Here is a 17,191-nt window from a genome sequence, read left to right on the forward strand (position 1 = left end):
GAAATGTTTACCACAAACTGTTCTTGCTACAATGCATAGCATTTTGCTCATGTCTCGTACATTATCTGCGTATGCAATCTCTTCTTTTGTGTGAAGAGTAGTATTTACTCGGTACCATTTGTAATGTATTGTTTTGTATTTTTACTCTTATATATGTCATCGATGTGTACTCGATCCAGTCACTGAGGAAGACCATGTGAAAACAGGACTAACTGAGGAGCTTTGAGAGTAAACAAGATTTATGGCTTAAAGGCACACTGGCAGATCTTTGATAGTTAAATTCAACATATTTATAGGGGGTGGACTTCAAAGTGGTGATGTCAAGCACCTAATCAAACACCACTGTGATCTCATGCACATGCCCCATACACACAGACACACAGACACACAGACACACACACACACACGGATGCAAGATAATTTACCATGTTCTTGAAAGCACTTGCAAACATGCACACGCACAACAAGATTGCATAGGCCTACTGCTCGCTCTCTCTCTCTCTCTCTCTCTCTCTCTCTCTCTCTCTCTCTCTTTCACACACACCCCACACACTTACGGATCAGGGTTCGGCATGCAGCGTTCAAGGCGCAGCAGGCAAAGGGGGGTGGACGGGGAGAGGGAGATGAACGGAAGAAGAGAAGAAAAGGGCAGAAAGCATGGCAGGCATCGTCAGGCAAACAGAGAGAGAGAGAGAGGAGAGAAGGAAAGAGAGAGAATCGGAGGGCGGGGAGGGGGGGGCATAGAAAAGGAAAAGGAGGGATGGGGAAAAAGGAAGGCACCTCTATTTTGCGTCCCTCTACGATTGTACCATTTAGTTTGTCCCGTGCGCGGTCGGCGTCTGCACTCGTTTCAAATGTTACAAACCCAAAACCCTGCCAGGGTGGTCCGGGACGGGGGAGAGAGAGAGAGAGAAGGAAAGGGGGAGAGAGAGAGAGAGAGAGAAGGAAAGGAAAAGTAGAGACAGAGAGTGGGGGGGGGGGCGCGAAATGATGACACAAAGGGAGAAAGGAGAGAGAAAGCGGAGGTGAGAGAGACCATGTTAGGGAAGGAGGCCTATAAAGATGTAGAAGCAGAAGCCACAGAGAGATGCTGTGAAGGCGGTTAAGAGAAAACACTGGAGTTAAGGACAGCTTGGGTCACAGCACATAAAACCACAGACAACAGCTCTGATACACTCAAACGACTTATCAGTGTCTAAGTGTGTTTGTCTGTTTCTAGTCTCTGTCCAGACTCCACCGCAAGTACAGTCTGTTTCTAGTCCCTGTCCGGACTCCACCGCAAGTACAGTCTGTTTCTAGTCCCTGTCCGGACTCCACCGCAAGTACAGCCTGTTTCTAGTCCCTGTCCGGACTCCACCGCAAGTACAGCCTGTTTCTAGTCCCTGTCCAGACTCCACCGCAAGTACAGTCTGTTTCTAGTCCCTGTCCAGACTCCACCGCAAGTACAGCCTGTTTCTAGTCCCTGTCTGGACTCCACCGCAAGTAGAACCTGTTTCTATTCCCTGTCCGGACTAGGCTGTACTTGCGGTCCACAAGTACAGCCTGTTTCTAGTCCCTGTCCGGACTCCACCGCAAGTACATAGTTTAGGTACAGAGAAACTATGTACAGTTGCTCTGCTGGTTTGCAAGGCCCTGTGCGAGAGCTGGTGTACAGGGGCCCTGCGGGAGAGCTGGTGTACAGGGGCCCTGTGGGAGAGATGGTGTACCATGTGGGAGAGCAGGTGTAGATGGGCCCTGTGGGAGAGCTGATGTACCATGTGGGAGGGCTGGTGTATGTGGGAGAGCTGGCGTACAAGGGCCCTGTGGGAGAGATGGTGTACAGGCGCCCTGTGGGAGAGCTGGTGTACAGGGGCCCTGTGGGAGAGCTGGTGTACAGGGCCCCGTGGGAGAGCCGGTTGTACTGTACATGGGCCCTGTGGGAGAGCTGGTGTGCATTGCCCCTGTGGGAGAGCAGCTAAGTGCCATACAAGTACAATCCTCCACGGCATCAGTGAGCCGTGACTCTCGGAGAGCCCTGGGACGCAGCTCGCTCAGGAGCCCAGCTCCTTCACCCCACCGTGTGTCGGCTGGCTCAGGCTGCGTAGCTACTAGCTAGGCTATATGTGGTAAAACGTGCCTCTGCCAGCCTGAAGTCTGGAGCCTCGTCTGTCTGTGTCAACAAGCTTAAAGCAGGCAGAGAGCGAGCTTTAAAAAAAATCCACTGTGATCGTTGATCACTGCCTGTATGAAGGGGTTTATTTTTAAAATGTGTTTCTGTCTACCATCTATTGAGTGGTGCTTACTGGAGTCTAACTTGCTGTGGTGTAAAGCAAGGGCTTCTCTGCCATTTTCATGGCATGGACCTCCAAAGAGACCCACATTATGGCCACAGACCCCCCCCCCCCCACTTGATCAGGTTTAGTCAGAAGCCAGGTCTACACCAGAAACCCCACTTGATCAGGTTTAGACAGAAGCCAGGTCTACACCAGACCCCCCACTTGATCAGGTTTAGTCAGGAGCCAGGTCTACACCAGAAACCCCACTTGATCAGGTTTAGACAGAAGCCAGGTCTACACCAGACCCCCCACTTGATCAGGTTTAGTCAGAAGCCAGGTCTACACCAGACCCCCCACTTGATCAGGTTTAGTCAGAAGCCAGGTCTACACCAGACCCCCCACTTGATCAGGTTTAGTCAGAAGCCAGGTCTACACCAGACCCCCCACTTCATCAGGTTTAGTCAGAAGCCAGGTCTACACCAGGTCTACACCAGTGGCTCCCAAACCTTTTTTCAGCGGACCCACTTTTTAAGAATCACAAAACGTGACCAAATTCACAATCGGCCTTATCTATAAATCGTGAGGAGAGCAAATCTGTGATTAAATGAATGTTTCTGACCATTTTTATTGCCATTTCCACACCACCTTATTATCTTGAATAGCTAAACCAGCCATTTTGAAGAGATATATGTTTGGTAAATCATAACTTACATGTCAAATACTTAATAATAATGAGATCAAATGCATTGTTTTCATTTTCTCCCAGTAAAACTAATTTATTTGGGGACCAGAAATCTCCTGCGACCCACCTGTGGGTCCCGACCCAGTCTTTTGGAAACACTGGTCTATACTGTAGGCTGTGGGAAGATAATAATATAAAACCTAATTATATTAGAATCAAAAGTCATTCTTACAAAGACGTTGCAGGTGTGGCACAAATCAAGCATGTCCACTGGAGAATATAGTACCGCAGGGATGACGTATTTTTGTAGGCTTACCCTAGTGCGTCCCTGCATTAGGGATGGGTACCGACCCGGTAGCAAACGGGCCCCGGCGCCAAATTTGGAAATACCGGAGGATCAATAAGCTTTCACGTTAACGGTTCTCTTATCGGTACTGGAGAAATTAAGAAAATAGATTTCCTATAATTGCTACTGCTACATAAACGTTATCTCGCACATTTTATCTCACCAACTCCGTAAGATATGCCTATGATATACTTCAAAGAGATCACTCGCTTTCTCTCCGTCTCTCAGACGAGACACAACCTGCCATGCCTGCCCTGCTTTCAGTGTGTGTGTGTGTGTGTGTGTGTATGCGTGTGTATGTGCGTGTGTGTGTGTGTGTGTGTGTGTGTGTGTGTGTGTGTGTATGCTGTGCACCGCCCCTCTTCACTCTAACGAGTCGCAGTGAAAAGAGAGAGATAGGCAGCAGAGAGAAGGAAGCGATCAACAGTGTGGATTACTTACTTCACTAGAGAGTCGATGATGCCGACAATGCTTGTTGTCAGAAGTGGAACAAATTGTTCGCTACTATCGCTAGTGTAGGCTCTCCATTTATCGGTTCTCTGTTGTGATGTCTAGAAGGGAAGGAGCGCAGGCGGATGATGTCAGAGCGACGCTGGTGTGAGCAGAGCAAGGCAGCACGTAAAAGGAGGTGGTTAATGGCGCTCCAACCCGAGTACGAGTCTTTATGGTTTTTGTCTATCTGAAAAGTATCAACTATACAGCCAGACACCTCGGATGCTACATTGGTGGCAACGGTGGGATCTCTCCACTGCTTGATGCAGTTCGCCCAGATGGCTTGGCTTGGGCTGGCCCTTTAGCTTGAGCGGTTATCGTGCTGAGCAGTGCATGGTCTGGTCTATCGAGCCAGAGGTTTTGAGTTCGTAGCCGGCCTGACGCTACTAGTAAGAGTAATTTTTCTCTCTCTTAAAAATGACAAAAAGAACCGATAAGAGTACCGTTAAAGTGCCGGATCGATAAGCAGTACCGATAAGAGTAGTAGTATCATTAATTCCTTAACGATACCCATCCCCACCCTGCACTGCTGGTTCATACGTGTAAAAGGCAATGGGATTTTTGTATTTGTGTTGGTACTTGAAAAAGATTGTTTTGTGGATGTAGGTCAATTCAGTAGTGTTAGTTCTAATAGTTTGATAAAGTAGAGATTTGTTTCCCAATTTACGTTACTGTGACGCAGTAAACTGTCTTGTCCTTTCCTACTTCCGTCATCTCAGTTAACCTAAACAAACATCTGGGTTAGCCAGCAGGCTAATATTGCAAAGCAATGATGTAAATCAAATTCAACCAGGGTTCAGCTATTGTTGCCCAAGCAGCCTGATCTTTGTGAAATGCACGTCCAATTTGTGTGCCATAGCCTAATCCAATTCATGCAATTGTCATATACTCCAATTTGGCTAATGTTGACATGATTTATGTTGGATGCACAGCAGAAAAGTGATAGCCCACCACCATGGAGACCTGGGTTCGTATAGTAGTGCCTCTGGCTTGCCCGGGTAAACAAGTGGGTTGGGGGGGTGTATGTTATACTGTAAGCTCTCCTGGAAAATAATCCTAGCTGTGGCTTGTGGCTCCACATGTATCAGAGGAGACATGTAATGTAGGCTATGTCTCCTCTGATACATGTATCAGAGGAGACATGTAATGTAGGCTATGTCTCCACCCTCCACATGTATCAGAGGAGACATGTACTGTAGGCTATGTCTCCACCCTCCACATGTATCAGAGGAGACATGTAATGTAGGCTATGTCTCCACCCTCCACATGTATCAGAGGAGACATGTAATGTAGGCTATGTCTCCACCCTCCACGGCCGACATGGCGGTCGCACAATGACGGGCCACTTTGAGAAGCACCCCCGGTCTAAGAGGCCATTTACACCTGGCATTAACATGCGTTTTCTGCCATCAGATTGCAATCCGATTGTATTTTATCACTTCAGCCTGATTCCATTTACACCTGGCACTAACATGCGTTTTGGGTGAACAGATTGCAATCCGATTGCTCTCCAGCTCGAACGTCATCACGCGCGCGCCCCTTGAACGTGTGCATGCATGTTTGCATACATGCACAGGGAAATAGAGGTTATTGTTAAGCTCAAATGCACAGTGAACGTCCCCTTCACCTGGACAAAACGATGGCCGATCACGCAGCACTGCATCTATTTCTTTATAAAAAGGACACGTTGCTCTGCCCCTGCCACTTTTCTTGTTCTTGTCCTTGGCCTGTCTGTAAGCCGTGTTTCCATTACTAAATATCGCAATAAAAATCGGGTAATGCAAACACGTAAATTTCGAAAAACCTCCCAAATATTGCAAAAAGCTTTTGCGCTCTCATGCGGTAGTTTTTCAGACGTGTCGATATAGCAGTTTTCTCTGTAGGTTCTTCTCCCATGGAGCTGGGAGACACTGGGTCCGAGACACACACACATACATACGTTTTCCGTGCATGTCATTGGCTGTAACCACCTGTGTTGCGTTCAGGTAACATCCTAAATTACAATGTTATACAATTGAGAGCATAATTTCTCTTTTATATCAACACTTCTCCTTTGGAAAAGGAGCGGAAAATGAAAGGAAAACGAGGGAGAAAGGGTTCGATAAGCCGTGGCAAAACCTCCGTAGCAAAACTTTGAAGCAACGCTACCTAGCAGAAAGAGAGTGTTGTGCAAAAGCGGAGCGGGGGGGGGGAGAAAGAGAATTTTTAGCCGGTCCATGCATGGTGACAGGCTGCCTGTGTGTGTGCGCATTTGACACAGCGGCGAGATGAGGGCACACACCGGTGCGGTGTATTTCCGTATGGTAGTTGCTGAATGCGTTTTGAGAGGACGCATTGCATTTACACTTGTGTTAAATGTTGTCATAATGCGTCCCTGACCACCTCCGGAGGTGGTTTGGCCGATCAGATTGCAATCCTTCTTCAATGCGTTTTGGGGGTGTTTACACCTGTACTTTCAAGTGATAAAATACAATCGGATTGCAATCTGATGGCAGAAAACGCATGTTAATGCCAGGTGTAAATGGCCTCTAAGTCTAATTAGTTACCTCCATAAACTGGCGCGTGTTCATCCCTTCTCTCTGCCTTCCTCCCCCGCCTTCTCCACCAAACACAGCAGCCTCCGACAACAAGTGTGGTCCCCGCTCTCATTTCTCCCGGCCTGCTTTGTCAGCGTTGAGTTATGGCGTGGAGGCACAGAGTGAACTCCATTAGATACGCCTGGCAGACACGCCTGTTGGACAAGCAGCCGGTCCTCTTAGCTTATGTATCACGGGCCAGTCGCTGCCCTGTAATTGCTTTGCCAGATTATATGTGCGCGCGGCACCCGGCACCGTGATCTCGTATGCATATACAGGATCCACTGCCTTCCACTGGGCATAAATAACACATGGGCCTGCCCTTGAGAGAGGGGGGAGCAGATAGAAAATACATTTAAAACTGCCAAGTGGGAGGGGGATGAATCCTTCTGACATTTTGTTGCCATGTATACGATTACGTACATTCACAGCTCTTCACTTTAATGCAGATAGCTTGCTTTCTTTCCTTTAGCATGTGTCAATACTTAGCATCCTAGGGAATGCTAAGTTGCGCTACCTTTTTTCAGTGGCTGACAAGCTGTAAACAGGGCTCGTCAAATGGGAAGTAAGAGTGGTTATCGATGGATGGACAAGACGGGAGCCAAGCTGCTATTTAGTACTGTACTGCGTAATTGGATTTTCTGTTGACAAAGTCTAGGTTTCTGCGGGTGGCGTTCTTTCCTTTGTCTGTTGAGCCATGGTGGCTATTGCTGCTCATGCTACAGTATATAACGACCCAGCACTGCTCATGCTAACGACCCAGCACTGCTCATGCTAACGACCCAGCACTGCTCATGCTAACGACCCAGCACTGCTCATGCTAACGACCCAGCCCTTCTTCTATTTATTTCAAACAAACAAACGGCTACATGTATGTGTTGGAAGGCCCCATTATGCTGCTGCATTGGCTACAGCATGTTGAGGGATCTGAAACGGAGCTGCAACTTTGGAGATATGCTTCCATTTTTCTCGGACTACACTGCGGTCTGTTGGGTGTTTGACAGTATAATTGTCTATAAATGCTAGGATTTTGCTTAGTGTAGTCATGGGATACATACACCAATGTCGGTTAAATAAATGTGGAGTCTGCCATGTTGCAGATAATTCTTTAATATATATACTCATTTCCATCTTATTAGAATGCGCTCAGTTTGCATTCTGGCCTGGATTGTCTCCTGTAGCTGGGTTATAGTGTATTAGCATACAGTTTATTTTTACCTCTTGGCGGTGAAGGTGGGGAGGCTAACTGGGCAAGACAGAGGGTGTTTGTAGACTGCGTGAATTCTGATGTCAGCGTTAAGCTAAGTGGGACCAACTTATTGTATGTCACAATGTATGGCAGGCAGTTAGGTGTGAGAGCCGCCTGGAGGGCCGAGACTCGCTTATATGTTAGTAATTATTATTAGAGGGAGAGAGACCTGAGAGAAAGGGAGAGAGAGAGAGAGAAAGAGAGAGGGGGGGGGGGGTCGGGTAGAAAAGTGTGTGTGTGTGTGTGTGTGTGTGTGTGTGTGTGTGTGTGTGTGTGTGTGTGTGTGTGTGTGTGTGTGTGTGTGTGTGTGTGTGTGTGTGTGTGTGTGTGTGTGTGTACTTATGGTTACAGCACACTTACCTTGGAGCCTCGCTCGTTAAAAATAATCTCCACGTCTAAAATCTTCCCAAATTGCTGGAGAGTGAAGAGAGAGGGATAGAGAGGGCGAGAGAGAGAGAGAGGGGAAGAGATAGAGAGAGGGGGGGAGAGAGAGAGAGAGAGAGGGTTGGGGGAGAGAGGGGGAGAGAGAGAGTGGAAGAGATAGAGAGAGGGGAAGAGATAGAGAGGGGGACAGAGAGACAGAGGAAGAGATAGAGAGAGGGGGGAGGACAGGAAGGGAAAATGAGGGCAAGGAATGAAGAGAAAAGTGGGAAAGGAGAGAAATTAATTATGACATGTCACTTCACACCTGGGCTGATTGCACTGCTCTCTCCTGCTCTAAAGTCATCGAAAAGAAAACGCTTACTCAGTGAACCCAAACTTAATAAAGCACTGTCATGGTGTCGGTAGCCTACTCAATTCTGTTATCGAGCAAAATAATCCATATTAAAACTTCTCCAAATGATACCTGCACTCCATCTTTTTTGTACACAGATAAATCGATCGATCGATGGTAATGAGTAAAATCAATAAGAAAAAACAGCATACAGAAATAACATGGGGGTGGGATGCGCTGCGTGCGAGGACCCCCACCCTGCGTAAGTAGGGTTCCCAGAGCAAATCCTGGCCATTTCCACTGGGTATCGGTATTATCACTTTAAGGATACTGGTATGGTATCGATACCCAGCCCTAAGCTCCATACACCTCCCCCCTCCCAATCCCCCTCCTACTAAGAAAAGGTCAAGCAGTCAACGCTCGGATTTAACCAACTCCTCTTCACCCGACAATGAGATTAATAAAATACCCATTTACTCTTAATGACATTTAATGCTGTGTTTGCTCTGTCGTGGTAATAAAGAGAGGCATTTGTGTGTGTGTGTGTGTGTGTGTGTGTGTGTGTGTGTGTGCCGTGTGTGTGTGCATGTGTGCGTGTGCGTGTGCGTGTGTGTGTGCGTGTGTGCGTGTGTGTGTGTGCGCATGCATGTACGCGCATGCTTGTGCATGCGTGTGCATGTGCATGCATGAGCGTGCATGCATGTGTGTGTGTGTGTGTGCGTGTGCGTGTGTGTGTGTGCATGTGCGTGTGTGTGTGTGCGTGTGCGTGTGCGTGTGTGCGTGCGTGTGCGTGTTGCAGACTTAAAGCCATGTGCAGCTATACGGTGTTAATGAACATTACGGCGGCGGATGCAGAACGCTATAGTGGTGCGACGCCTCGGCACGCGCCGCTGCTCTTAATGACGCCCATCATCTTGTTTTCCGCCCCCCCCCCCCCCCCCTCTCTCTCTCTCTCTCTCTCTGTTAAAAAAGTGAGGGAGAGTATTTCAGGAGGAGGAGGAAGGCCCCTTTCTCAATTAAAACAATGAGAAAGGGAGAGCCCATCAAGGCTGATAAAGCACATTTGTTTATCCGCTCAGGATGAAGACCATCATTGTAATTACCTCTCTCTCTCTCTCACTCACTCACTCACACACACACACACACACACACACACACACACACACACACACACACACACACACACACACACACACACACACACTCCCTCCGCCCCACCTCGGTGCCTATAGGTTCTCAACTGATCAGGCACTTAATGGCCTTGATTGGCTCCATGCTTTCTTTTAATTGGCTAATTAGAGTCAGACTTGGTCGGTACTAGCCACGCCTTCTGACGGATTAGACGGGGGGTTGTGAACGTGCAGCTGTCATGTTTAGGGGTTTAAATATGATGAGAGCTCACTTTATGGCTCTATAGACAGTTTTCACCAGAGCGCAACCCCACAGCACTTCCTTTTTCTCAGCATTCGGCAAACTGCAGAAATATTCACTCGACATCGTTACTTTTGTTTTCGCTGCTCAGCTGTATAGACGGTTTGCATGGAATGGTCAGTCCTGCACTTGAATGTTTTTTTTTCTTTTATGTCCATAGCAAACACTGCAACAGGAAGTGAGCGGGGGTTCAATTTAGAATGTTTTTGTTGTCAAGTTAAAACTGTCTATACATGAACAACACCGTGCCGCACTGTGTGTGCTAGTCTGGGAGCAGTGGAGGGCTATCGGCTTAGATGGATAGAGATACTACATGCAACTAGAGTGATGTTACCATAGTCAAGTCAAGTCAAGTCATTTATTTATAAAGCACATTTAAAAACTCAAGAGCCAACCAAAGTGCTGTACAGTCAAAGGCTACGATACCGGTTGGCGGTCCACCCCACTTCCTCTTGTACTGTTTTCATATTGTAGCTAAACCTTGATCTGTGACTGTTGAAGTAGGTCTGACATGAAGGAGATAAGAGAGGAATATGAGCATGTGATTTAAAAAAGAAAGTTGCACTTCACAATTAGGAAGTTCTTTACCGGACTTAAGAGCCTGAAAATCTTTAGTATCCTGCAGTCTTTTTTTTAAGATGATTTTTTGGGGGGCATTTCTGCCTTTATTTATTCTATCAGAACAGAGACAACTGCACTCACCACTCAGCCACACCGACAGAGCTCAGGCTATTTACACATCCATGACAGCCAGATGCAGAGGAAACAAATAATTTTATAAATATTTCTATGAAATAAATAACATATTTCTATAAACCCACGTATTTGTGCTTTTCTGTATAGCGGGTTCAGCTCCACCCCTAGTTCAAACTTCTAGAATTTGTTGGAGGATACTGACTGGCTGTTCAATAAAGTAATTTATTTAGTAATATTTATTTAGTAATTAATTTACACAAGAATGTGTCCCCTGGTGGCGCACTGAGTTGAGTGTGTAGTTTACCATTTAAGCTTCAGTCCTCCCACAGTAACCCTGGTTCAAATCCAGCGTGCGGGATTTTGTTGCATGTTCTTCTCTCTTCCTCTCTCTCTCTCTTCCAAACCTCTGTCTTTCTCTCACGATACGTCTGTCAATAAAGCATAAAATGTTTGAAATAGAAAAACATAAAGGAAGAGCTCTTATAATTTTGTTTTATCATACCCTGGGTTTCCTGTGGGTGAGAGACATTGACAGAGTGATAGAGAGAGAGAAAACAGGGTGTTTGGTGTAGAGCCCGCTGTAAAAAGTTAAACCAGACAATATTTTATTTTCAAAGACAGGTCGAACTTTTTACAGCGGGATTGTGGGCCAACTCTGTTTTCTCTCTCTCTCTCACTCTCTGTATAGGTCTCTCACTCAGAGGAAAGCCAGGCTACCTTCAGATGCATTCAATTAAATTCAGCTTGGGGCGTGGTGGTGGTGGTGGTTGCTTAAACCTGCTCTAAACCTCTAGTGTCACTCCAGATTTACTCTTTAGGCTTTAGGGCAAGGTGCCACAATAGTACTGGACATTTCTTGGACCCAGTAATGTTGTTTCTTATTAACTTTTATGATTGAAATGTCATATTTATGCCTAGTGGATGAAATCCAACTTGGTTGCGAAGAGTTGCATGTTGGGCAATTTGAGTAATTACCATAATGAGATAATTAATCGCCAAAACTGGAAATTAGCATGAATTATATAAATAGTGAGGCTGAAACCAGGAAATTGTTATACTGTATTGTTGCTTTTAATCAATTTAGAAAGGTGATATAGAGTCTAAATTAATGTTTGGAAGTCCAGAAATTAATCTATTGCCATAACTGAGTCTACTTAACTATTTCTAAATTGAATAAAAGCTAAAATATAGCCTTTTCCTGATTTTGACCTATAGCCAGGCACTTCAAAAGTCATACAGAGAGAAATACAGCATCAGTGGCAGTGCCTTTGTGGTTCACAGTGTATGTCAGCTGCCTTCAGAGGGAGAGGTTGTGAGTTCTAACGTGAGATGTGCACAAACTGAACTTTCATCTGTGTTTTTTGAGGCAGCAACATTATTTGTATTTGAATAAAAGTGGAAATAGGCCTAACAATCTTATTTTAGTTTTTATCACACTTCTTATTAATTTGAGGAAATTAAAGCTGGCCTAAACGGCTGGTGACGTTAAAGACAGGGCGGTGCTGTAATATGTGTCCTCTATCGGGAATCAAACCTATAATCCACCTGTCAGGTCGCAACAGTGACACAGGGACTCATCCTGCTGAGCTATGAGCTGTTTGCAGTTAACCTTGGGGATTCTACACACTGTTCACACTGACAACAACACAGAGAGCATAAAGAGTGAGTTAGTGTACAGCGCCCGGGACCATCTTCAGTTCGTTGTCGTCGCTGGTAAAATGGTAAATGGTAAATGGCCTGCATTTATATAGCGCTTTTATCCAAAGCGCTTTACAGTCAGTAGGTACATTCCCCCATTCATACACCGATGGCGGCAGGCTACCACGCAGGGTGCTGGCACACCATCAGGAGCAATTTGGGGTTCAGTATCTTGCCCAAGGACACTTCGACATGCAGACTGGAGGACCCGGTAATCAAACCACCGACCTCTTTTATCCAAAGCGATTAGTGGACGACCTGCTCTACCTCCTGAGCTACAGCCGCCCCCGCTGGTCAGGTGACGATCTTTTGGATGTTTTAGTAGGGATCCATACCAATGTTGGGAGCACGGGGAGAACATGCAAACTCCACACAGAAAGGTCCTTTTGATGAGATAGCCCACCTGGGCAGTAGGCACTGAAGACATGTGGGGACACAACCTCAGCGCCCACAGCGTCCCAGGGGGGAATCGAACCCAGGACCTTCTAGCTGTGAGGCGTCAGCACTACCACTGCGCTATAATTCACAGGTACAGTATGATCACTTATGGATTTATGCCTATTCTTCAGAGAACAATTTTTACATAACCAATCAATATTTAAATCACCTGGCAAGTACAACTCTCTATTTTCCTCATTAGCCCTGTCCAACATGTCACATAACCATTTAAGTACTGTGCGTTGGAACTAGGGGCCCTGTAACAACAGTCGACGACAGTGGCGGACTGCATAATCGGGCACGTCGGGCAAATGCCCGGTGGCCTGGCATGGCCTGGCCTGCCAAAAAAAAATATATATATATATATATATTTTTTTTTGGCAAGCCAGGCCAGGCCACTCACTGAACAGCAGGCCAGGCGCCGCCTACTGGTTTACTAGTGGTTTTATTACTTTATTCAGGTTTAAAGTGGGTGCATCTCATTGTAAAATTGGACTTGGCCCAAATTGGGCTTCAAACGGCCCAAATCGGGCTTCAAACGGCCCAAATCGGGCTTCAAACAGCCCAAATCTGGCTTTAAACGACCCAAATCTGGCTTCAAACGGCCCAAATTGGGCTTCAAACGGCCCAAATTGAGCTTCAAACGCCCCAAATTTTCCGCCGGCGCACTTTGGACGCCGGCACGCGCGTCGGCCCGTATCGGCCTGGCCTGCTTGGTATCTAATGCCCGGCCTGAATTATGATCCCAGTCCGCCCCTGGTCGACGAGTATTGGTTTTAAGTGTGGCAGTTGCACCTGAAGCCATTTCCTCAATGTCATTTACCATTAAATCATACCTGTTTTACAGGTAAATGTTTGCGTATGAAGACCACACCACCACCAAACCTATTACTATCATTTCTGTATAGAGAAAAGCCATCAATATCTACTTCTGAATTTTCAAAAGAACTGTCTAAATGCATCTCTGAAACTGCAAGGATATCTACTTTGTTTGACTCTAACAAGAGGGAGAGGTCCTGAGTTTTATTCTTAAGGCTACAGATATGAATATGAGCGAAGACAATCTGTCGAACGCGCGTGCAACCTAGCTGCTAGTCTTGTGTTGGAGCCTGCTGTTGCTGCAGTGCTGCTGGTGGAAACCTCTGGCTATGTGCACGGCAGCGCTAACCTCGCCAGGCAGTATGCTAATGCTCAGCCTTGTGCTCCCCATAACTAGACCTTGAATCAACTACTTTATTTCAATAACTAAATAAACATGGCGCATGGCAGTGGTGTGCAGGCAAGGTCACGGGCAGAAGAGGGGGAAACTCCGTTGCAAAAGACACAAACACACATCAGATGATATGCATACATACTTTGCATACATCACATCCATGTTGCAAAGCCACACATGATCTATTTATGTGCATAAGATGAATATATGCACACACTTAAATCACAGCGTCAAAGGAGGAGCAAAAAATGTCAATCTTAACAACTCATTTAATCGAGCACATACAGTAGTCTCAAAATATGACAAAATCTAGATAATTTTACCATTCCCAATGCAAACCAGATTGTTTAAATTATTCTGTTGAATCAAGTGTAATTTTCTTGATACTAGTGCAATAATCTCTGTCAGCATCAGTTTAGATTCTAAACTGAGACTGTAAGATACAACAAAACACCGTGAAACAAGGTGAGCAATGATCTGCCTTGTTGTAAAGATACAACAAAACACAGTGAAACTGCATCGAGTGGAACCTCAATCCATTGCTGCTTTTTCACAGAGTTTTGACTTGTTAAGATGGGTTCATAGTGTAGGGGCTTAGGGCTGCAGACAGCATGGATCAGCAGCGCTCTCTCTCTCCCTCTGTCTGGGTCTGGAGCCCCAGTGAGAGCCCCATCCACGGCCCACTGAACAAGTCATCTACCCCAACTAACTCCGCCTGCAGTGTTCTGCCTCTCTCCTGCCCATGGAAGGTTGGGGCGTGTGTGTGCGTGCGTGCGTGTGTGTGTATCAGTAGAGGTGAATCAGCAAATGACAGTCTTGTTATGTCTTAAAATCCATTTTGTTGTTTTGTGTTTCCAATGTGTCATTTGTGTCAAATAGCAGTACAAGATAATGACACTTAAGGAAAATCCACTGATTTGCATTGAATAATTAAATTGATATTTTCTCATTGGCAGATTTTTTTTTTCTTGAAGAAGAATAACATTCTAAGACTCAGGGCTAGGTTAAATGACTTGTTAAGAAGGATTATGTTTCCAGTGTGGCTATGGTTACATGACTTGTTAAGAAGGATACATGTTTCCAGTGTGGCTATGTTAAATCACTTGTTAAGAAGTTTCAGTGTGGCTTTGGTTAAATGACTTGTTAAGAAGGATGCATGTTTCCAGTGTGGCTATGGTTAAATGACTTGTTAAGAAGGATGCATGTTTCCAGTGTGGCTATGGTTAAATGACTTGTTAAGAAGGATACATGTTTCCAGTGTGGCTATGGTTAAATGACTTGTTAAGAAGGATGCATGTTTCCAGTGTGGCTATGGTTAAATGACTTGTTAAGAAGGATGCATGTTTCCAGTGTGGCTATGGTTAAATGACTTGTTAAGAAGGATGCATGTTTCCAGTGTGGCTATGGTTAAATTACTTGTTAAGAAGGATACATGTTTCCAGTGTGGCTATTTAATCTCCTCTCCAAGACTAAATGGCCTCGCAAAAAAAACAGCCAAGGATCATCCTCACTATGGATCCGCCTCATCCGCCTGTGTGTGTGTGTGTGTGTGTGTGTGTGTGTGTGTGTGTGTGTGTGTGTGTGTGCGTGTGCGTGTGTGTGCGTGCGTGCGCGTGTGTGTGTGTGTGCGTGTGCGTGCGTGCGCGTGTGTGTGTGTGCGTGTGTGTGTGTGTGTGTGTGTGTGAGAGAGAGAGAGAAGCCATTCAATCCAACGGGCGTGTCCTGCAGATCAGGTCATTAAGAATAGAGGCGGATGAAAGCGCTCCTCCACTCAGCCTAATGAGTGGGATGAAAGCTACCTTTAATTGTTGTCTACAATGGCCACATTATTTCATTAGGACTAATTACCCTGTCAGCGATGCCGGCGGTGAGGCCAACAGACCACACACACGCACGGACACACTCTCACACACACACACACACACACACACACACACACACACACACACACACACACACACACACACACACACACACACACACACACACAGAGAACAAACTCAATAATCTTGATCAATGTGCTGATGAACAAGAAACAAGAGGTAAAATAGCGATGAGGCTTGTTTTTTGTGCACGGATGCGTTCACACATATTTTGTTTATTTTCTTCAGAAACCAGTGGAAAAGTTAAGTTTTTTTAAATTCTCATTATTTTTATTGTTATTGGGCAAGTATGGAACTGAGGCGAGCCGTTCTGTCTGACCGTACCTCCATCGAGGTTCCAATCGAGCTAAGGGGATACCAAAAGGTGACGTCACTGCAGACTATAGTGATATATAGTATATACTACAGCTCAGCATTCAACACCATAGTACCCTCCAGGCTGGTACACAAGCTCAAGGACCTGGGAATAAAAACACAGCAATGTGCGACTGGATCCTGGATTTCCTGACAGACCGCCGCCAGGTGGTGAGGGTGGGCAACCTCACCTCCTCCCCACTGACCATCAGCATAGGAGCGCCCCAGGGGTGCGTCTCCAGCCCCTTCTGGTATGACCTCTACACCCACGACTGCGTGGCGACTCAAACTTCGAACACCATCGCGAAGTTTGCAGACGACACAGCAGTCGTGGGGCTGATCTCGGGGGGCGACGAGACGGCCTACAGAGAGGAGGTGGGGCCCCTGGAACAATGGTGCCAGGACAACCACCTCTCTCTGAACGTCTCCAAGACCAAGGAGATCATTGTAGTCTACAGGAGGGGGGGGGGGGCACACCCCCCCCAATCACCATCAACGGCACAGTGGTGGAAAGGGTGGACAGCTTCAAGTACCTGGGAGTCAACATCCACCAGGACCTGACTTGGGCCGGCCACACCGCCACTGTTGTCAAAAAGGCCCAACAGCGAATACACGGACTCAGGCGCCTGAAGAAATTTGGGCTAAGGCCAGAAATCCTTACGGACTTCTACAGAGGCACCATTGAAAGCCTGCTGACTGGCGGCTTCACCACCTGGTACGGGAACTGTACCACCATGGACCGCAGGGCGCTACGGAGAGTGAGACGCGCGGCCCAGCGCGTAACAGGATGTGAGTTGCCAGAACTGCATGAACTGTACAGAACACTGCATAGCTAACACTAAGGAATTCAAACCACATACTGTATTATCATTATATTATAACTAATTTACCTAACATACAGTATCAGCATTGATTAGTTGACATGATTATTAGACATTTCCTTAATGATAATACACCCAAAAATAAAAATAAATAAAGATAGTTCACAAGTCCCAAACCTCGAGTCCGAGTCGAGTCTCAAGTCTTTTGAGGGTGAGTCTCAAGTCACTGTGTGTGTAGTCTCGCTGGCCAGCCTCCCCTCCCTAGGGGGAGAGGAGTCTGACGCCGCAGGTCTCCATAGTGGGATTGCGATGGGCGGCGCTTAGCGGCAGTGCCCTTGGAAA

At 46.4% G+C, this 17,191-nt stretch overlaps 1 protein-coding gene across 1 annotated transcript in view; it reads right to left on the reverse strand.

The window, feature by feature from the left end:
* The window catches only part of rbfox3a (RNA binding fox-1 homolog 3a), a gene marked incomplete at its 3' end in the record, with an annotated part of 422,340 nt that overhangs the window by 46,207 nt on the left and 358,942 nt on the right, over positions 1–17,191 (reverse strand). Inside the window, exons 5-6 of the mRNA XM_083634515.1 lie at positions 7,961–8,014; positions 781–873 (exon numbers count right to left, since the gene is read on the reverse strand). Coding sequence (XP_083490641.1) covers positions 781–873; positions 7,961–8,014 — 147 coding nt within the window. The remainder of the gene's footprint in view (positions 1–780; positions 874–7,960; positions 8,015–17,191) is intronic.

Source organism: Poromitra crassiceps (assembly GCF_964638095.1).
Source record: "Poromitra crassiceps genome assembly, chromosome: 4".
Lineage (NCBI taxonomy): Eukaryota > Metazoa > Chordata > Actinopteri > Beryciformes > Melamphaidae > Poromitra > Poromitra crassiceps.